This window comes from Meles meles, chromosome 9, assembly GCF_922984935.1.
Source record: "Meles meles chromosome 9, mMelMel3.1 paternal haplotype, whole genome shotgun sequence".
NCBI lineage: Eukaryota > Metazoa > Chordata > Mammalia > Carnivora > Mustelidae > Meles > Meles meles.
The window spans coordinates 47720961-47742887 of NC_060074.1; the positions used below are offsets into that span (position 1 = coordinate 47720961).

General features: G+C 56.1%; 1 protein-coding gene across 1 annotated transcript; it reads left to right on the forward strand.

Moving 5' to 3' along the window:
• The first annotated feature begins 8396 nt into the window (after positions 1-8396).
• Positions 8397-18816, forward strand: BOK (BCL2 family apoptosis regulator BOK). Its single transcript, XM_046019741.1, has 5 exons — positions 8397-8722; positions 9177-9428; positions 12065-12193; positions 16781-16944; positions 18006-18816. Exons 2-5 carry the CDS (start codon positions 9206-9208, stop codon positions 18129-18131), a joined length of 642 nt encoding a protein of 213 aa, XP_045875697.1. The 5' UTR covers positions 8397-8722; positions 9177-9205; the 3' UTR covers positions 18132-18816.
• The last annotated feature ends 3111 nt before the right edge of the window (positions 18817-21927 follow it).

The window sequence follows — 21927 nt, forward strand, 5'->3', positions numbered from 1 at the left end:
ACACATTTTATAACTTACAACACCAGGGCACTGCAAGGTCAGTGGGGACGTTAGGCAGAGGGGGCCTGCGGGCCAGATGGGTGGGGCAGAGGCGTGGGGGGGAGGCACGTGGGCCCCTCCCTGCTCCTCCGGCTCTTTACCCAGCAGTATCCCAGTGTCCCTGAGTGTATACAGAACCCTCCCTCTAGGTGCTGATCCCTGTGGGAGGCTGAGCTGCGAGAGTGAAACAGCCTAGGAACAGTCTGGGCAAACAGTGACAGCCCCCCAGGCCTCAGCCCCGGAAGACTTTGGGGCATGGCCTCCGTCACCCAAGGCACCTCTGATCACCTCCGATTACTGGGGGATTGCTCTAGCAGAGGAAGGGCAGGGAGTGGACCCCCACCCAGGCTGCTTTTGCCCGCCATGGCTCTCCTGAAGGGGCCAAGGAGGGTTACCTGCCCTGCAGGAACACCTGGGCATCCCCCCACACACACCTGCAACAGGGTGGGGAGGGTTCTGCACCACCTGCCCGGCTTTGTTCCCTGTTCCCAGGGTGGGATGGGGCACCATGGAAGCACTGAGGCCAGACCGTCCTGGGAGCCAGCCCACTGTGGACAAGCACATTGCCTCCAAGGGCTCCTCCCGGGCACTCTGATCAGGCAGCAGGGCAATGACCTCCCCCGAGGGCCTGGGCCAAGCCGCAAGGCTTTGCAGATTGCTGTCCACTTGACCATTTTATTAGCTTCTCCTTCTGGGACTATTTAAATGTCTCCGGGGTTCAAGAATGCTGTAAATCTCTGGTCAGGATCCTGTCTCCTTTTCTGCTCTTGTGTCCGCCAGCCTCACTTGGTGAAGTGGCCCTGTGCGGAATCCCCTGCAGAGAGGGTGGGGCCTGGGGGGCTGTTTCCCCTCCTCTGTTTTTTTCTGGAGGCTCCTGACTTCCTTCCTAGAGGAGGAGCACCTAAATTCCTTTCCTGTCAGAGACGCTTAAGGGGCACCTAACACCACAGGGAGAACTAATGGTGAGAGGTGCCCATCCTGACCTCAAGAGAAAAGGAGTGAGAAGGCCTTGGGGTTTAGAGTAAATGTGAACCCCTAAAAAAGATGATCCAGGGAACCTACTGAAAGGGAGAGGGGGTCACAGCAGCCCCCAGACCCCTGCCCCTGGGTCCTGGAGGAACAGCACACCTGCAGAGCACCTGAGCAGGAGGCTGGGGGAGCCCTGAGGCACCGGGAAGGAAGGTTATGCTGTGTCTAGTAGAACAGACATAAAGCGATGCCAAATAAGGATGCCTACCTCAGTGATGGTTTGGACTTTCAGGAGGGCAGACCTGGGTGTGTGAGTGGTAGGCTGAGTCACAGCTCTTGGGGACCCCACCTCATGTCCTCCTGGCTCACCTTGTCCTTGGCTACCCCTGTAGGGACGTGCTTCACACAGAGGATACGAAGTGGGAAAAGACCGACACAGGGGTCGGGGGAGAGGCAGGAGACAGGAGAGGGTATCTCTGATGAAATGATACATGAGCAGAGCTATGAAGATAATAGGGAAGCAGGCACAGCAAGAGCAAAGGCCCTGGGGCACAAGTATGCTGGGTGTTTTTGATGATCTACAAGGAGATGGGTGGCTGGAGCCCTGAGAGCAAGGCAGAAGGAGAGGAGAGGAACCCCCAGAGGTTGGGGAGGGTGAAACCAGGTCCTAGGGAGCTGGGCATTAATGTCAATGGTTGGTTTTGAATAGGTACTGTGACCCCATGCATAGGGTAGACTAAAGAGGTCATCCAGAAGAGAGGGGTGCTGGTCTGGACCAGGGTGCCAGCAGCAAAGGAGGCAGAAGTCGCTCTCTCAGGATATATTTTTTTTTAAGATTTTATTTATTTATTTGACAGACAGAGATCACAAGTAGGCAGAGAGGCAGGCAGAGAGAGAGAGAGAGGAGGAAGAAGGCTCCTGGCTGAGCAGAGAGTCTGACGTGGGGCTTGATCCCAGGACCCTGGGATCATGACCGGAGCCGAAGGCAGAGGCTTTAGCCCACTAAGCCACCCAGGCGCCCCTCTCAGGATGTATTTTGAAAGGAGAATGAAGAGGCTTGGTGAAGGCCCACTCCACCCAGGGGTCACAGGTCCCTCCCTGGACAGCAGGCCTCGCGTCCACAGCCTACACACAGAAAGAGCTCAACGACACCTCAGTGCAACAGGCAGGCCCCCTCTGGACAAGCAGCTGCATGATGGCTAGTAGGCCTGGACCTGATCCAGAAGGCCACACTCCCACCAAGATCTTCCCGGGAACCTTCTCAGCCCCAGCTAGCCCTGGCAGCCTCTCCCATGCCCATCCACACATCCATGTCCCTGCAGACTCTGGCTGCTCTGTCCCCTCCAGGGCCAGGCTCAGGGAGAAGCCCACACAGTCTCTGCAGGTGGCTGTGGTGGTGTAGACAGGGTTCCAGGGATCCTGGCATTTGCTCTGTGGGACAGAAGACTGTGCTGTGTGTGCTTGTCTCGCTGCATGGCTGTAGGAGAACCAGACAGGGCCCCTGGTCCATGTCTGAGGTAGGTATTCATTTACCTTTCAAATGTGGCATCACTGGGTTATGGACCCCCTGCTCCCAAAATTGTGACCCCCCCTACAAAAGACTTGAGCAGATTTTTATAGAAAGCCAGGATCTTTCTCCTGGTCCTCTTCCATGGGGCCTCATGAGCCTTGCCCTCCATGCTATATGGTGGCATTGACAGGCCACTGTGCCCCATCTAGGGCCAGGTATGCGGCCAGACCCGAGGGCTGGGCACCTCCACCATCTCCAGTCACAGTTGGTTCAGGGAGCAGTGCACAACCAAATCTGCTGGCCCCAGGGCATCCCCAGGGGAGTCCTGAAAAGATGTTTGTCTTTTTTTTTTTCCCCATCAGGAAAGGCTGAATTGGTGAGGTGGGGTGGGATGGCTATGTGCATTGTGGCCTGCAATCACTCAGGGACAGCCCACCCAAGAGTGAAGCCATCACAAAGGAGCACAGACAGACCCACAGATGGAGGAGAGACGCCTGGATCCAGCTGTGCCTGAAACTTCCCGGACATTCTATTGTATTTATTTTTTTACAGCGGGAGGGGCAGAGGGAAGGGAGAGAGAGAGAGAATCTCAAGTGGATGCCGTGCTGGGTGCTGAGCCAGAGGCAGGGCTCCTTCTCAGGACCCTGAGATCAAGACCTGAGCCTTAATCAAGAGTCAGATGCTCAACCAACTGAGCCACCCAGGCGCCCCACTCTCCTTGGACATTTTAGTCACAGGAATCAACAAATCTCCCCATGCTCAAGCCAATTCTGGTGCGCAGAAGGGGTGCACCAAGCAGGGACCAGACTCCAGACTTGGTCAACTCCAGGACAGACTGAGGGAGCAGATCCAAGAAGAGAGTACGGTGCAAGAGTTCTGCAGAGGCTGGAAATCTGGGCCAAGGGGCACTGGAGGAACGTTGAAGCCCTCTTGGGGAACTGGGGGCCAGGACTGTGTGGATCTGGCCAGCTTCCTCCAGGCCTCAAGGGACAAGAAGACCTCAATGAATTCCAGCATGACCCAGCCTTTTTAAGGTCTGGATAAGGGTTTGTGCTTGAGCTGGTCAGGGTTGGTTTAACCTCCTCTCTTAATAAACACTTAGGTCATTTCCAGTTCCTCACTGCTATCAGTATTCTGTTTTGAACATTCTGAGACCTGGCTTTGATCTGATATAAAATGTCCTGGAGAAGTCCACTGGTTTCAGGCATGGCTGGATCCAGGCCTGGCATCTCCCAGACTGAAGCGACTGTGCTAAACAGACATTCTATCAGTTTTGTCCAGTGATTTGTCACCTCCACGTGAGAGTCTGTGAAGGTTTTCTGCACCCATCCATGCTCCCCAGGAGACAGGAAACAGAGAACGGGATCTCATTTTGTATAGGAGGCTGCGAGTGGGGCAGGAAGTTGCCTGAGGCCACATGGTGGGAAGGTAGCAGGAGGGAGCACCCCTGTCCCTGTCTGCAGACATAGGTTTTTCCCCTGCCAGCTGTACATTCCAGGGACCCCAGGGTCCGACTTCAAAGTTCACAATCTGATGAAACCAGGTTCTGCAATGAGGCCTTGGGCAAGTCCCTTTCCATTCTGAGCTTCCATATTCCCATATATAAAATACAGGGCATCACCACCTAAGTGCTCTGCAGGAATGCCAGATGCAGAGGCGCCTTGGTGGCTCAGTCGCTTAAGCATCTGTGTCTTGATTTTGGCTTGGGTCATGATCTCAGGGTCATGGATCAAGTCCTGAAGATGAGTCCCAGGGCAGGCTCAGCCCAGAGTCTGCTTGTCCCTCTCCCTATGCTCCTGCCCCCACTCATGCTCTCTCATAAATAAATAAATAAACAAATAAAATCTTAAAAACAAAAAAAAGAAAGTAATGCCAGAGGCAAACTCTGTCCTGGTGCTCCAGCTCCAGCACTGAAGAGTATATTAAAATGCACACTCACATTTTTGAGCTCTGTAGGTTTTCTGCAAAAACTGCTAATAATTACTGAGCACTTCCTACATGACAAGCAAGTCTTTACATGGATTCAGTCCTCTCAACAACCACAGAAGGTAGACATTGCTATTCTCTGTACTCTGTGGATGGAGAAGCCGAGGCAGATAGAGGCTCGACAGCTTTCCTAGATTCTAGTCAGGTTCCTGATAGGGCTGGCCATCAGTGCTTTGTTAGCCTCACAAAATGAAGTGGTAAATATTTGCTTGCTTTTCAGTCTCTGGACAGGTTTATGTAAGGTTGGTGATATTTCTTTCTTTTCTTTTTTTTAGATTTTATTTATTTATTTGACAGACAGCGATCACAAGTAGGCAGAGAGACAGGCAGAGAGAGAGAGAGGGAAGCAGGATCCCCGCTGAGCAGAGAGCCCAAAGCAAGGCTTGATCCCAGGACCCTGAGATCGTGATCTGAGCCGAAGACAGAGGCTTAACTCACTGAACCACCCAGGTGCCCTGATTGGTGATATTTCTTTAACTGATTAGAAGAATTCCCCAATGAAACCATCTAAATTAATCAACTCATTATTATTATTGTTATTGTTATTATTATATCATTTTTAACTAGGCTCTGCCCACAATAGGTTCTTGAACTCACAACCCTCAGATTGAAATTTGCATGCTCTACTGACTGAGGCAACAAGGGGCCCCTGAAAACATCTGAATTTCAAATTGTCTTTGTGGGGAGATTTTATTTTATTTATTTATTTTTTTATTTTTTTAAAGATTTTATTTATTTATTTGACAGAGAGAGATCACAAGTAGGCAGAGAGGCAGGCAGAGAGAGAGGGGGAAAGCAGGCTCCAAGCTGAGCAGAGAGTCCGATGCGGGGCTTGATCCCAGGACCCTGAGATCATGACCCGAGCTGAAGGCAGAGGCTTAACCCACTGAGCCACCCAGGTGCCCCTGTGGGGAGATTTTAAAATTATGGATTAATTTCATTTAATTGATATAGGACTACCCAGATTTTCCACTTCTTCCAATGTCAGCTTTGGTAAACTGTTTCATTTAAATTTCAAATTTACTCTCATAGAGTTGTTCATACTATCCTCTCATTATCCTTCTAAAATTTTTAAATTAATTAATTCATTAATTAATTTTTAAGTAGCCTCCACCCCCAGCATGGAGCCCAATGCAGAGTTTGAACTCACAACTCTGAGAGCAAGTCCTGAGCTGAGATTAAGAGTCAGACACTTAACCAACTTAGCCACCCAGGCACCTCTTTAAATTTTATTTTTTTATTTAAAAAATTTTTTTTTATTTATTTATTTGACAGAGAGAGATCACAAGTAGACAGAGAGGCAGGCAGAGAGAGAGGGAGGGAAGCAGGCTCACCACCGAGCAGAGAGCCCGATGCAGGACTCGATCCCAGGACCCTGAGACCATGACCCGGAGCCGAAGGCAGCGGCTCAACCCACTGAGCCACCCAGGCGCCCTAAATTTTATTTTTAAGTAATCTCTACACCCAGGGGCACCTGGGTGGCTCAGTGGGTTAAAACCTCTGCCTTCAGCTCGGGTCATGATCCCAGGGTCCTGGGATCGAGCCTCGCATCGGGCTCTCTGCTCAGCCGGGAAACTGCTTCCTCCTCTCTCTCTGCCTACTCTCTCTCTGTCAAATAAATAAAATCTTAAAAAAAAAAAAAAAGTAATCTCTACACCGAACGTGGTGCTCAAACCCCAAGATCAAGAGTCATGCTGCACCAACTGAGTCAGCCAGGTGCCCCTTTTTACCCTTTTAATGTTTATAGTATCTCTTGATGTCCTTTTTTTCATTCCTGATATTGGAATTTGTGTTTTCTTTTTCTTACTCGACATTTCCAGGAATTTATGGATTCTATCAATCTCTTCAAAGAACCGACTTTTGGCTTTGTTGATTTTCTCTAATTTTTGCTGTCCTTCATTAATTTTTGCTCTTGTGTTTGTTATTTCCTTTCATCTTTGGGGTTAAATTGTTCTTTTTCTAGTTCTTGAGTTGGAACTTAGAACATTAATTATCAACCTTTCTTCTAAAGCTATAAATTTTCCTCACAGCACAGCTTTACCTGTATCCTATCATGTCATATTTTCATTATTGCTTCAAAATATTTCACAATTTCTTTTATGATTTACTATTGGAACTTTAATTATTTAGAAGTGTGATGTTTAAATTCGGAGCACTTGGAGGCTTTCTAATGGTTTTCTTGACATTGAGTTATAATTTAATTCAAAGAGGACAAACTTGTATGATTTCAGTCCTTTGAAATTAGTTGTGATTTTATGGCCCAAGATATTGTCTATCTTGAATAATACATTTTTTTAAAGATTTTATTTTTAGGGGCTCCTGGGTGGCTCAGTTGTTAAGTATCTGCCTTTGGCTTGGGTCATGATCCCAGGGTCCTGGAATGGAGCCCTGCATCTGGCTCCTGCTGAGTGGGAAACCACCTTTCCTGCTTGTGTTTCCTCTCTTGCTGTTTCTCTCTCTCTGTCAAATAAATAAAATAAAATCTTTTTAAAAAAAGTTTATTTTTAAGTTAAATAGAAGCCCCATGGGTCAGACTTGCAACCCTGAGATCAAGGGTCAAATGCTCCACCAGTGGAGCTGGCTAGCTGCCCCTATTTTTTTGTTAAGATTATTTATTTATTTGAGAGAGATAGTGAGAGAGCACAAGGAGGGTACTGGGATCATGACCTGAGCCAAACGCAGTCGCTTAACTGACTGAGTCACCCAGGTGTCCCCAGGGGTCCCTATTTTTTTTTCTTTTTTTAAAGATTTTATTTAACTATTTGAGAGGGTGTGTGAGAAAGAGAGCACAAGCAGGGGGAGCTGCAGAGGAAGAGGGAGAAGCAGGCTTCCCGCTGAGCAGAGAGCTAGATTGTGGCCTCCATCCCAGGACCCCGAGATCATTGACCTGACTCAAACCCTTGAGTGACTGGGCCACCCAGGCGACCGCGCAGATGCCCCTATTTTTTTTTTTTTTAAGATTTTTATTTATTTATTTGACAGACAGATCACAAGTAGGCAGAGAAAGAGGAGGAAGCACGATCCCTGCTGAGCAGAGATTTCCCCATGCGGGGCTCGATCCTAGGACCCTGGGATCACGACCTGAGCTGAAGGCAGAGGCTTTAACCCACTGAGCCACCCAGGTGCCCCGATGCCCCTATTTTTGATTAACATTCTATGTGCACCTGAAAAGAACCTATCCTACAGCTATTGGGTAAAATGCTGTTATGTACATGAATTAGAGCAGGTTGGTTCATCTTGTTTGAACTGTGTGTCCCAGCTCAAGGATAGAGGAATTAACCACGGGGATGGAAGAGAGTCCAGTACAGGTCCTCACATAACAGTTACTTGATTTATGATGGAGGCTCTTTTCCAGTTCAAGGGGAAAATGATGGTCTTTTCTATAAAATGATGCTGGGTCAACCGGATATTCATATTAAAAAAAAAAAAAAAGTGCTCTGGCCCCTACAACACTACCCAGAGGACGAGTGACCCATCACAGATGGTAAAACATTTAAGCTTCTAAAAGAAAACATGGCGAATATCCTAATGAAAAAGCACTAATCTTAAGAGAAACGACAAGTAAATTGGACGTCACTGAGAATCACTCCGGTTCATTATAAGCAACAGCAAGCCACGAGTGACAGAAGATTTCTGCAGTATCTTCAACCCCATACATTTTCGGATATCCATGGACAATACAGAACCATGCGCCACACCGGGGGCACATATCCAGAATATATAAAGTACCTCTAGAAAACAAGAAAATGGAGCGGGTGTGAACCCAGGCAGCCGACGCCAGAGCTAGGCTCCAGTCACCCACTCCCCACCCCACTCCCAGGCCTTGCAGTGACAGCTCCCGCCCGGTGTCCCTCTCCGAGCCTCGCCGGGAACTCGCTCGGTCGTCCTTAAACGGGGAGGCGGCGGGGAAGCTCTGGGCCGCGGCTCCGCCCCGGGGGCTGCCTTTTCCTTAGAAGGCGAAGCCCCAAGCCTCGCCTCTCGCCGGCAGAGAGCCGCGCTGTGCGCTCCGTGCGCCCCTCGCCGCCGCCGCACCCCCAGGAGCGCAGAGCCCCGCCACTCGCGCGCCAGCCGGGCCCGGGCGCGGACCCGCAGGCGAGGGGCGGGCGCGCGTTCTCGCGGCTCTGGATGGAAGGATCGAGGTCGGCGGAGACGGCGGCCAGCAGGTCCTGAGGCCAGAGCCCCTCCCCGGCCCCGCGCCCGCGATATGCCGCGGGAGAGGTGAGCAGGGCGACCTCGCCGTGCGAACGGCGACGCCCGGGACAAACAGCGAGGACGGCGAGGCGCGAGGCGGAGTGTCCTCGGAACGCGCGGCCGGGCCGGGTCCTAGCCGTCGCCTGTCACCCGCCGGCGCCTCCGCCGCCCGCTCACTCGTCTTCCAGCGCGGGCACGGCGTCCCCACGGCGTCTTGCCCTGTCCCCGCCGTCCTTCTTATCCCGGGCAGCCATGGGGATCTTTGGGGTTTAACTTGGAATCCGAAAGAATGTGACACCATGTTTTCAAGATTTGGGGCCCCGAAACGAACGGCCCCTCGCAGTCGGCGGCAGCCCTTCCGCCCCGCGCGCCCCTTCCCCGCGCCCCCCGCGCCCTCCCACCTCAACCCGCGGGGCGACCTCCTCCGGGGCTGGCTCCAGGCCGCCAGCCAGGCCTGGGCGCTAAGCTTGTCCCTCCGCAGGTGCCGCGCCCCTAGCGCGTGTCCCCGCCATGGAGGTGCTGCGGCGTTCCTCGGTCTTCGCCGCAGAGATCATGGACGCCTTTGACCGCTCGCCCACCGACAAGGAGCTGGTGGCCCAGGCCAAGGCGCTGGGCCGGGAGTTCGTGCACGCGCGGCTACTGCGCGCTGGCCTCGCCTGGAGCGCGCCGGAGCGCGCTGCTCCCGTCCCCGGAGGCCGCCTGGCCGAGGTGTGCGCCGTGCTGCTGCGCCTGGGTGAGTGCGAGCCCTGGTGGCCTATAACCCGGAGGTGTCCTCTGCTGTTGGGCCTCAGTTTCCTATACGGACAGAGAGGGGGCTGGTGGGGGGTGTTGGGGACAGCCTTGCGCAAGGCAGACCTACCCACACTCCCCTCTTTATGCCTCAGGCTGCCCTGCCCACCCGCCACAAAGCTAGCTCCCTGGTTTGCCTGTTCAGCCCAGATTTCAGACCTTCTGGCCATAAAGACTAGAAAGCTCCAGGAAGAATACTGTTTCGGTGGTTAAACTTCCAGAGTGACCCTTGTACTGAGCTGGGCACAAAAATCCTTTGTGGGACCACGTGTCCCAGTATTTATTTTGGAAAGTAGTTCTTTGCAGCTCCTGCCTGAAATCCCGCAGCTCTTTCCTCTTGATGTGGATGCCTGGCAGGACTCCCTCTGGAAATTTGGTGCCCCAGAAAGGTCAAAGCCACCAAGAATCTGTGCAGCCAAAATCCCATCTGGCTAGCTGGTCATGCTTGGACACCTGGGGGTACTTGGTTGGAGTGGGGTCCCTCACAGCACAGTGACTGTTTCCATCTTCTCCAGGGTCTAGACCCCAGAGGGCTGGGGCAGTCACCACCAGGTCCGAGGTTGCTCACTCTGGAACTGGTTGTTGGGAGTGGGGAGCAAAGATGGAGCCCTGATGGGGTGGCTCTCCATGCAGAGTGTGGGGAAAGGCTGGCCCAGGATCTGGGGTTGGAGGGGGTGCTCAGTGAAAGGGGACAGACACCGTGCCTCCTAGGCCGACACCAGTGTCTGCTGGTCCCAGTTTTGTGTGGCCCCTGAGAACAGGGCTGTGCAGACCCAGCTGCCCCACTGTGGGGCAGGAGGATGGGCAGACTCCATGGGCAGTGTAGAAGATTGCCAGGAGGCGTGGTAGCCCACCTGGGCCCCAGGGGAGGAGAGTGGTTCCTAGGTGTGGGGAGCCAGTGGGGTTTGGGGAATCAGGCAGGGATCCAGAGGACCTGGACTCCCATGAGGTCAGCCTCCAATTGCTGTTTCTTCAGCGGGGCTGTGGGGATGGCACTGGGGAAACATTCTAGAGGGCCCTGGAGAAGATGGTTCTTTGGTCTCCCAAGAACGCCCCCCTGACCCCTAGGGTAGCCAGAAGGAAGTCTTTTCTCTGTCCTGGCCTGTTCTGCCACTCTTCCCAGCCTCCTGGTCTCTGTCTCCTTGTCTGTGCCTGGGAACTGGTGCTGCCTCTGCCTGGGCCCAGAGTCCCTGCTTCGGGCTCTGCCGTTCTGACCAGGCTGGTTTCTGTAGCCTCAGTCCCCCATGTCCCACCCTGAAAGCCCCAATGCTTGGGGCCTGGTCTTGGGGAGCAGGGACTGGCCAGGTGCCCAGCACCGGCCCTCTCAGGAGCAGGGTCCTTCTCCCGTGTCATGCTCTTCCCAGTCCCTGGGACTGGGCCCTGGCAGATAGCTAAGGAGGGGGAGGACTTGGACCCCCAGAGTGCTCTCGTTCTTGCCTTGCTGCTGCGCTCCACTCTTAGACCACTTGGCATGAGCCCTTTCATGCCTAGCGTGGTCTCCCTGCCCCCCAGCATGCTCCTAGCCCTCCCAACCCCACGCCAGCCCAGACACCCAGCTCCTGGGGCAGCAGTAGACAGGAAGAAGCCGGGGTCGCGTCCCCATGGTCGGTCTCTTGGGCCGCATGCTCTGCATGTGGGAACGGCCAGGCCTGCCTTGGGAATTTCCATGCCATCCGCCCCCATCCCCAGTCCCCACCGCCTCCCAGCCTCGTTGGTTTCTGCTCTGCATCCAGATCTCGTTTAATTAGATGGAGTGCAGCTGGCCCCAGGGACGATGCAGACGCCCTTATCAGCGCAGGCTGTCCTGTCCACAGCCTTTCCCTGTTTGCTTTGGCTGCATAAAGTGCCTGGGCTGGGGGACACCGAGTCCACGGGCTGGGTGGAATTCCCGGCACCTTGCTGCCAGGGGCGCTGCAGTGAGCGCGGGCAGCAGGCGGGGCCGCTGAGAGGACATTTCCTCTGCCGAGTGTGGCCACCCACCCTGACACACCCACTTGGCACCGGGAGCCCAGGTTTGAGCCTGGGTGGTGCTGGTGGCCCTGGGCGGGCGAAGGCTTAGCTTCTGGGTTCACAGACCCATGCTGGGGGGGCGCTGAGGGTGCCCCCCCGGAGGCAGCAGCCAGGGGCCCCACCTGTGTGGGGTCGCTGGCATAAGCCTCTACCCATGCAGGGCTCTGGCTGCCTGCCCAGTCCGCCTGCCGCCCGGGCAGCTCACTGTGGGCCATGAGTCACCCATCAGGCACGGCCCTTGCTCCTCCTCGGGATTCCCGCCCCACCGGCCGGGCCGGCTTGGCCCTGGGTGGGGGTGGGGGGTGGCTGGCTTGTCAGAAGGGGCAGGCCGCAGAGGCAAGTCTGGGGGTGCCCACAGTACCTCCTCGGTCTTCTTATCCCCAGGGGCCATGGTGGGGTCAAGTGGGGGTGGGAATTTGACAGGCTGGGGAGGGGGTCGGCAGTCAGGCCTGTTCAGTGCCAGTTGTGGCCGTGGGACAATGAGCAGCGGGCTGGTGCCAGGCTTGTGTGCCCGTGGGGCTGGGGTCAGGCAGGCCCGACCACTTCTGACCCCGCTGTGTGACTGCCCAGGGGACGAGCTGGAGCTGATTCGGCCTAGCGTCTACCGCAACGTGGCCCGTCAGCTGAACATCTCCCTGCAATCTGAGACCGTGGTGACCGACGCCTTCCTGGCTGTGGCGTCCCAGATCTTCTCCGGAGGTAGGCCTGGGCCCCCATGCTGCTGTAGGCCCGGGTCTGTGGGCTGGCGCAAGGCCTCGGGCGCTGGGAGGGTGCAGCAAGTAGCCTCCACAGGTCCCGGGGCCACCTTACTACTGTACAAACCGCCCAGAAGCTTGACTAAACAGTACTGTGTGGTGCTTCCCTGGGTTCTGAGGATGGGGGTGTCTGCGGGGCAGCTGGCCTCAGGCCTCTCATGTGGCTCTGGCCGGTATTAGCTGGTGTGCAGAGAACTGAGGTCTTCCTAGGCTACGTGCTCCAGGTTGCCTATTGGTGCTGGCCATTGGCTGGAGAGGGAGGCCAGGCTGTCCCCAGTGTGTCCTGCACATGGCCTGGGGCCTGGAAAAGAGGTCTCTCACGCTGTGAGGGTGGGGGTCCCCCAGGGAGCCACAGTCCCCACCCACTGCTGATGCAGCCCACACTCTGCAGGGAACCCCCCACCCCCGCCAAGGGGCAAGGACATGGAATAGAGGGGCCACCTCACCACACCGGAGGTGAGGCAGCCCCCACTGACCATCCCCTTCTGGGATGACCAAATGTTGACCTCTAGTGTCCTTTCCCAAGGAGGCCCCCCCAGCTTCTGGTGGGTTCGGCGGGGTCACTGGATGCCAGCGGCAGAAGCCAGCCTTCTCCGGGGCTGCCACCATCAGCACTGACCCCCCAGGCAGAAGTCAGCAAGGCTAGGACGTCGTGCTGGGGGTGCCTGGGTGGGCTGGTCGGAGGGCCAGTTTCCTTCAGAGTGTCCTAACAGTCCTGACCTGGGTCCTGGGGAACCCGTGAGGATGAGGGGTGTCTGCTCCTCAAGGAGGTGTCTGTCTCCTCAAGGAGGAGGCAGCGGGTAGGGCCCAGCAGGCATTCAAGGCTGGTGGCCACCTTTAGCCCTCCCTGGGCTCCTGTGTTCTGGGCCTGACGCTGGTGTGTGGGTGGCCGTGTCTGTCTCGGGACTGTTGGGCGGCTGGTTTATGAGCCGAGGTCTGGCTGTAAAAGGAAGGCTTCTCTCTGAGAGCGCAGATCTGGGCTGCTGGTGGTTGGGACGAAGCCGGGAGGCCGGGCGAGGCCTGTGGTGGTGGCAGGTATGCACACAGAGGACAGGACAGAGGCCTAACACTGAGCACCCTCCCCACCAGCCTGGCCTTGCTCAGTGCGGGTTCAAGCCCGAGAGCTTCTGAAAGGCTCCAGGCTCTGGGAGGAAGGTCTTGCGGTGGGAGAGGGGTGGGGATAATGGACACAGGCCACCACAGCTCAATCCACTTGTGGAGTTCGGTAAAAGTTGTGTGATTTTCCTTTGAGATGGGGCAGAATATTCCTCTTCACATTCAAGCATCAGTGTCCGCAGGCCTGCCCCATGTGGGTGCCACCCCTTTCCTCCAACAGCCTTCGCTCCTGTGCCTGCCCCTCTAGGGCTCTGGGACAGCTGCTTCCTCACGGGCTGTGTGACCTGCAGCTGGTTTCTTAATATCTCTGAACCCAGAGCCGCCTGAAAAGGGAGGAGGAGCAGGGCTCCCTGGAGCGTGGGGTGACAGATCCGCCCCTCTGTTGTGACCTGGCTCTCAGACCAGCCCCTCACCAGCTGTGGCTGTCCCTCCCACCCTCCCACCTGCTACTCGGCCAGCCTCCCCTTTGCCCCTCGTCCACCCTCCTTTCTCCACAGTCAGCCCAGCCACAAGGTGCTCACTGGCCTTGGTCCCTGTCTTCCCGCGGTCCCTCCCAGACCACACACTGACCCTCATGCTACCCTTTGTGCCCCCTCTTCTTCAGGGCAGGCCCCCCGGGCCCCGGTGGGTGACGGGGCAGCTTGAGGGCTGCGGGCAGGGATCTGTGGAGGCGTCTGTGTGCTCCCGGCAGAGGCAGCGGCCACCAGCGTGGCTCCTGGCAGCGGTGGCTCGGCTCAGCTCCCTTTGGGGGAAACATGGATCTTTCCTTCCTTGATGAGAAGTTGGCAGGAGTGTTTTTTTTTTTTTTTCTTATTACAAGAGCAAAATATTTTACCACAGAAAGATCAGAAAATGCAAAAGATAAACAAGTCTTAGAAACCAATACTAAAAATGAGCAAAGGATCAGAAGAGCGGACATGCGGCTGGCCCGGAGCCCACGAGAAGCCTGCTCTCTGCCGTGGGGGAGACTCGCCCCAGAACCATCCTGAGCCCGCACCGCGGACCCCCAGTGGCAGGATCGGAGCTTTGAGCGTGGGCTCGGGCAGGGTGTGGCCAGTGGCACCCAGGCAGTGTGGCTGCTTTGCAGGGCTGCCCACCCCCGGGTGTCACTGTGAGGGCGGACGCTCGTGCATACACATGCTGCCCAGACGCCATGGGTGCGTCCCTCAGACGAGCCATGGCGCAGGCAGCCCACGGCCATCGGCTGGTGGACACGTGCGCCCGACGCGGACACCTGCGACTGCATGGATGGACCCTGCGGCCCCCGTGCCCAGTGCGGGGAGCCCGAGCCACTATGGAGCGCTGGCCTGAGCCCTTTCCTAGCGAACACCAGGAGTGGGGAATCCACGGGCCCAGGGAACCAAGGCGTGGCTGTTGGGCCAGGAAGGGGCCCAATGGCGGGTGGGTGGGCGCGGCCGCACGGATGCCACTGGAACTTAGGGGAACTGCTTACCGGTTTATGGCACTGAGATCATCTCTCCATGAGAAATTAAGCACAGAAGACCCCGAGGAGACCAAGTGTGCAGCCCCTTCCAGACCTTCAAGGGTCAAGGCAAATGGAGCTGGCTGTCCTCTCTGGGTGGCAGCACAGAACATGGCATTTGGCTGGGGAAGCATGGGGCGAGACACAGTCACTGTGACTTGGGGCCCTGATGGCCCGGCCTATGGAGGTGGGGAGAGTGGGTGCAGGACCTCAGTGGAGGGAAGGCGCCCTTGGGGCCAGGGGCTCAGCTGAGATCTCAGACTTGGATTTTTTTTAAAGTAAGCTCTACACCCATCGTGGGACTCAAACTCACACCCCTGAGATTGGGAGTCATGCTCCCCTGACTGGGAGTCAGCCCGGCCATGCTCCATAACTTGGATTTATTTTGAAAGAGATGGAAAGTGGGGCACCTGGGTGGCTCAGTGGGTTAAGCCTCTGCCTTCCGCTCAGGTCATGATCTCAGGGTAGTGGGATTGAGTCCCAAGTTGGGCTCTCTGCTCAGTAGGGAGCCTGCTTCCTCCTCTCTCTCTCTCTCTCTGCCTGCCTCTGCCTACTTGTGATCTCTCTCTGTCAAATAAATAAATTATTTAAAAAAAGAGAGAGAGAGATGAAAAGGAACAGTCACAGGAGGGTTTAGGCAGGAGAGGGATGGGATCCAATTTATGGGTTTTAAAATTTTTCTTGCCACGGAGATGGAGCTTACCTGACCATGAGGCATCGTGATGTGCGGGGACACTGCTGTCCATCTGCCCCATTTCACGTCCCCGGAAGGACACCTGGAGCTCTGCACCCCTCCCCCGTTCCGGACGGTTCATGTCCATGGACTCACACAGCACAGGGGGCCTTTTGAGTCTGCTGCTCCCACTGAGCGCCGTGTTTCCAGCCGCCCCCCACAGCCGTGGCAGTATCAGGGCTCCATCCCTTTCCGGGGCTCAGTCCTAGTCCCTGGTTTGGAGCCCTTTGCTTTTCTTTTCGCCGTTGGGTGTTTGTTGCTTCCATCTTTTGGCGGGTATGAAGAGGGCCTCCATGAGCACGGGGGAGCCGGGTTTATGGGAGCTACTAGAGGCTCTGGCTGCCGTGGGAGGGAGCATGGAGGGGCAGGGGTGCCCTCTGCCCACACTGCCACCTCCTCGGGCTGCCGTCCTGCCCGGACCGTGTACATGGGTGGCCTTTCACGGACCCTGCAGGCGCCTTGGCCTGTTTGTCCCAGCGGACGACACGGCGCAGCCTGCGGTGACATGAAGCTGATAGTGACTTTCATCTGATAGACTGCCATCTCTTCCTGCTTTTCTCTGACTTTTCTTGGGTTATCTGTGAGGGCAGACATTTTTCAGAGGTTTGATGCATTTGTAGTCCTTCTTCTGTGAAGCAGCTTTTTCTTCTGTGCTCATATTTCTTTGGAAATGTTTCTCTTTGTTCTCACGGACTCGTGAGCTCTCCTTGCACATGAAGGTGGCTCGTGCCCCAGCATCGGCAGGTGGCCTCCCCACACTGGCCTTCGCCTCTTCCTGCCGGGGTTCTGCTTCCCAGCGGCTGTAGGTCTGGGGCAGGCCGTGCGCTCACCGGCCTCAGCTTTATGCAGACTGTCCTGCTGCCCTCACCTGGCCCCTCCGAACACACAGGCCAGGGGCAGGTGCACCTCGGGGCTGCTCCCTCGGCTGTCAGGTGGTCACCCCCACCCCTCGCCTCAGTTTCCTGTTTCCTGGACGGCCCTGCTGCCTGCTCACCTCTTCCAGGGGACGGGGGGCTGGGCAAGGCTGGCCTGGGCCCTGGCACAGGTGTGCAGGTGAGGGCGGCGGGACTGACCCGAGGCGAGTGCTGGGTGTGGGGCGGGGTGGGGGAGGTGGCTCCGAGTCTCAGGGCCTGAGGGCTGGACTAGAGCCTGGGTTAGGGTGGCCTTCTGCTCACCGACATCTGTCTCTCTCCTTGCAGGCATCACATGGGGCAAGGTGGTGTCCCTGTACTCAGTCGCGGCAGGGCTGGCCATCGACTGTGTGCGGCAGGCCCAGCCCGCCATGGTCCATGCTCTTGTCGACTGCCTTGGAGAGTTTGTGCGCAAGACCCTGGCGCCCTGGCTTCGAAGGCGTGGCGGATGGGTGAGGGGGGACCTGCGGTGCCCGGTGTGGGGTAGGGGCGGTGAGGGGTTAGGGGAGGTGGGAGGGCCAGGGCAGCTCCTGCTGCCCAGCTCCAGCGCCGACCTGCCCTCTGCTTCCTCCACGCCCAGGGCCATGGCAGCAGGCGGCCTGCCGATGTGGGTCCCTTAGCCCGTGAGAGGGGAAGTCCTGACCCTGCCCAGAGCACCCTCACCGCACCCCCTCCCAGCCACACTCCGATTCTGAGGGGAGACCAGCCCAGCCCATGGGGGTGGGTGCGTGGGTCTTACCCACCACGAGCTCTGTGCCCCCAGCTGCCCGCCTGGCCCCCACCAGGCCCCCCACAGAGATGTCCGTTCTCTCCTCTGTAATGGGTGGTGGGCCAGGGTGTGTGGGGCTCCCTGGCTGGGATGACAGAGCTCAGCAATCTGCTGAAGTTGGGGCCAAAGGCTGAGGTTGGGGTGTGGCTGGGGCTACAGTGTCCTCTGAAGCTGGCGTTGGTGGGGCCGGGATTGCTTCCAGGATGACCCGTGGCTGTGGCCATTCCTTAGCAGAAAGACCCTGGGGACTCTGTCCCCCGACGTCCTCTCTTCTCCGTGGAGGCAGTCAGGACGTTGCTTGACCCCACAGTCAAAGTCCAGACTATAGAGAAAAGATGTTATTTCTCAGCAGGAATAGAAAGGAATGAGGAATGGCTGTTCATTGGGCTTCTGGAAATCTTGGTTCCCACTCCTGTTCTGAGAGAGAGTGCAGCTGGATCTGTCACTTCCTGGTACCCCAGGCTCCACCGTGCCGAGGCAGAAGGACACGGGGTGTTTGTGGCCCATTGGGCAGTAGGCAGGTGGCCGTGTTGGGAGCTAGCTCTTGGCTTGGAGATGATGGTGGAGGCCCCAGCGGGGCAGTGTCCATCTGCCACCTTCTGTCCACCTCGAGCTCCCTTCCCCTCCCATGGTCCAGAGCAGACCACAGACCTTCTCTGACACCCTCAGGCACCCCCTCATGGTAGTCGGCTGACATCTCATGCAAGGTGCTCTGTTCTCTAACCGTGTCCTCTTGCCTCCCAGACCGATGTCCTCAAGTGTGTGGTCAGCACGGAGCCCGGCTTCCGCTCCCATTGGCTCGTGGCTGCACTCTGCAGCTTCGGCCGCTTCCTGAAGGCCGCCTTCTTCCTGCTGTTGCCAGAGAGATGAACTGCTGCCTCGGGCACAGGCTGAAGCCAGGCACTCCGACCCAGGAGGCCCTGGGCCCTGGAGAGCACCCTTGTCCTCCTCGACCAGGCTGGGAAAGCTCCGACACTCAGAGCCCTGCCTCAATGCTGGAGGCCCTGCCCTGAGCCCCTCACCCTCAGACCCAGGCCCTCTGGAAGGGGCAGCAGAGGGGGCCTCCCTGGCCTGGAGCTGGCCTTCAGTGCCTCCCCCGTTGCTCCCCTTCTCTTGGAAATCCTGCTGGTCCTCTTTCTGGAGCCAGAAAGTCAGGGTCACCTCCTGGGTCCAAAAGGAAGGGAGCTGAGAACACAAGGCTCCACTTGATGCCTGGGTCCCCTCTGTGAAGGGGGACCATGTCAGGACATGAGCTGGCCTTGGTCCTTGTGGGGAGTGGGCCCTGTTCATTCAGTCAGAAGGTGTCACTGGCTTGGCCAAGGCTGGAGGAGCCATGGGGTCTTACTGACCTTGAAGACAGGGCATAAAGTTTATGTGTTGGTTGCTTAATCCATTTCTGGAGGGAGGATTGTGTCCCCCTCCCATGGCAGGGTCCCTGTGTGGCAGGGACCAGGGGCACGGGGCTCCAGGCCAGCACACTGACCTGAGTGCACGAGCCCATAAACAGAAAGGTTGGTGTGTGTGTTGAATTCCAATAAAGTTTCACGGCCATGGAGGGGTGACCTATCTTTGTGCCTGTTGTCATGCTGCTGCCCAGGGGCCACACAGAGCCAGTGAGCCCGGAAGTGTCCCAGCGTCTTCCCCAATGAGCGGTCTGCTGCCTTTGCCATGATGGGGAGCTCGCACGCACAGCATCACAGGTACATACTCCTAGTCTCACTTGTGCACATGCACCGGTAACGAGTGGCGGTTGCTCAGCTGTCCTGCCTGGGACGTGTGCACAGTCCAGCCCCGGGCCATGCAGTGCCTCCTCTTGGCCAACAACAGCCTCCACCCCCTTCCTGGCCATGGCCTTCCTTTCCTCCATGCCACTGGCTCCAGGCAGTACCCTCTCTGCTTTCTGAGGTGAGGACATTCTCCCCAGGCAGGCTTGACTCCAGCTCGTCCACAGGCACAGGGTGCTGGGGGGCTGCCATGTGGCCTCTCAGTCTGGTGCCCTTTCTGTACGACGTGTGGCTGAGCCAAGGCCTGCTGAGGTCAGTGGCCCTGCCCTCCCATCCGGTCTCCCAGTGAAGCAGGGATGCTGACAGACGAGGCTTCTGTGTGGGAGCGGCAGCCTGTCTGCCCCTTGTTGGGAGTCGGCATGCTAGAAGGCCTCCGGCTTCCACCAAGCCCTGCCTGGCCCTCTCGCACCTCCTCAGGGCTGGTGCCCTGAAACAGGGGAGGCGGGCCTGCCCAGGGGTGTCTGCTGCTCCTGGCCCCAGTCCTGGGTCAGGCTGGCTGCACAGGGGACACTCAGGACAGCAGCGGGGTCTGAGGCCGTCCGGATCTCGGATGGGGGCTGTCTTCACGCAGGGTTAGAAGTCACAGAGGGAGAGATGCCCCATTTCCCACAGCAACAGAAAGATCCGTTTCCTACGTATCACACATGAGACGTGTGAGAGCCTGGGTGAGGACACCTTCCCATGTACCTTCAAGACCCCACTTAAGGGGCGCCTGGGTGGCTCAGTGGGTTAAAGCCTCTGCCTTCAGCTCAGGTCATGATCTCAGGGTCCTGGGATCGAGCCCCGCATCGGGCTCTCTGCTCAACAGGGAGCCTGCTTCCTCCTCTCTCTCTGCCTGCCTCTCTGTCTACTTGTGATCTCTGTCGGTCAAATAAATAAATAAAATCTTAAAAAAAAAGACCCCACTTAAAGGTCTTGAACAGATAGGATCACCATGTTCTGGAGATGAAATCCATCTCATTAAGACAGTTCTTCCTAAGTCAATTTAGACATTTAATGCCATCCTTGTAAACAGAATGGGTTTTATCTTAGATTAAAACAAACTAATTATAAAGTTCATGTGGGAGGAAATGTTTTTAAAAAGCAAAAATAGCCAGGAAGAACCTTAAGAAGGAGAGAGGTGAGGGAGCCCTGTGAGGCACCTGTGTGGAACCCGAGTGTGGGGTCCACGTGCAGGCGGTGGCCTGGGAGACCTGGGACGGCCACAGCCAGACCCTGGTGCCCATGACACAGAGTTCGTGAGGAAGGTGTGGAAAAAGATGGTTTTGCTGACGAGCGTGGACAGAGGCCAGGCAGGACCCACAGGTCATTCTGGACACAGACACAGGTTCCATGTGGATCCCAAGTGTAAACACGGAGTAAGAGCTAGAAGAAATGGGTGATTTTTCTCTGTACCCAGGGATAGACAAAACCTTCCTAAATAGGACTCAAAATTCAGAAACAATAAAAGACAAAATACATACTGGATAAAAGTGTTTATAACATTTAACATTTTCAAAAATATTTTAACTTCAGACAGAAAGCAAGAGTGGTCGCCAGGGCTGGGGTTGGGGGATGGCAGTGACCGTCCTGTGGTTACGGGGCTCCTTCCAGGGCGACAGAAATGTCTTGGGAATGGACAGTGGTGACGGCTGCTCAGCATTATAAATACACAAGACGCCACTATCCTGCACACTCTGGTTTTTATGCACCTTAAAATGACTAAAATGGTGACATTTATGTCATAACAGTGCATTTTACCTCAATAAAAAAGCTGTAATTGAACACTGAGAATATCAGGGTTAATATTCCTAATTCAAAAGAGCTCATCAGCTAAAAAAAATCCAGAAGAAAAAGGGAAAAAGAAAAGAAAGAAAAAAAGAAATGCAAACTCAAATGATCACAGCTCCCTCTCCCCACCCAGCGGGCTGGCCTGTCCCTGCCCTGACCACGGCCGGTCAGCGGGGCCGGGGTGGCACAGCCCCCATGGGGACGGGCCAGCCCACCCCTAGACACCCATCCCACACACAGCGGCAGAAATCCCCAGGAACAGGTTGCTCATTGTGACGTTCTCTGTCAGCTGAAGCCGGAAGCAGTGCAGGTGTCCAGCAGGAGGGCACCTGCCTGGGAAGGCGCGGCTGGGCCGCTGAAGCGTGTGCCTCGTTGTACCGTTCTGACCCTAAAGTCATGGAGGAGGTTTCACAAAAGCAAAGCCACCTTGAGAACAGTCACTTGTGTGTCAGGTCAGGGAGCTGAGCACCCAGGAAAAACCAATTATTCCATTTAAACTATAGTCGAACGTCATCTCTTTGCTGGGGAAGGTGCGAAAACTAGAGGAAGAGCTGCAAACTTTAGGTGTTGTCAATAACCGTATTAGCATCCTGAAAACATTACCGCTGTCTGTGGCATAAAGCAAATAATACTAATATTGCAAAGAACAAAGCTTTTTCACCTTAGAAGAGATAAAAATCAAAGCATTTAAGTAAAACATTTCATAATCCTAAAACATGCATTGGAAATGGTATGGATGCGTAATTTTTTGTCTTTAAATGCAAAAGCGTGTGTCCCGTGCTGAGGCAGTGAGAGGGAAGGGCCCTGGCCACGTCGCAGTCTCACAGTCCACACAAGGATGGGACAAAACCAAGTCCAAAGGCATTTCTGGTTCTGCCACATGGGCAGGAGGAAGAGCAGGGTGCCCCGGGCCTCGGAGCCCACCCCCACCCACAGGGCCCGAGGCCGGAGTACCCCCCGACCTGCTGCAGCACTGGCTGCCCTTCCAGCCCCCCAACCCCTGAGCGGACTAGTGTCGCACCTGCTACGGCTTGGCTGGAGGCTCCTGGGAGCCCCGACGCCAGCAGCGGATGACTGGAGGGAAGGGTCCCTCTTTCACAGCTGGCTTTCTG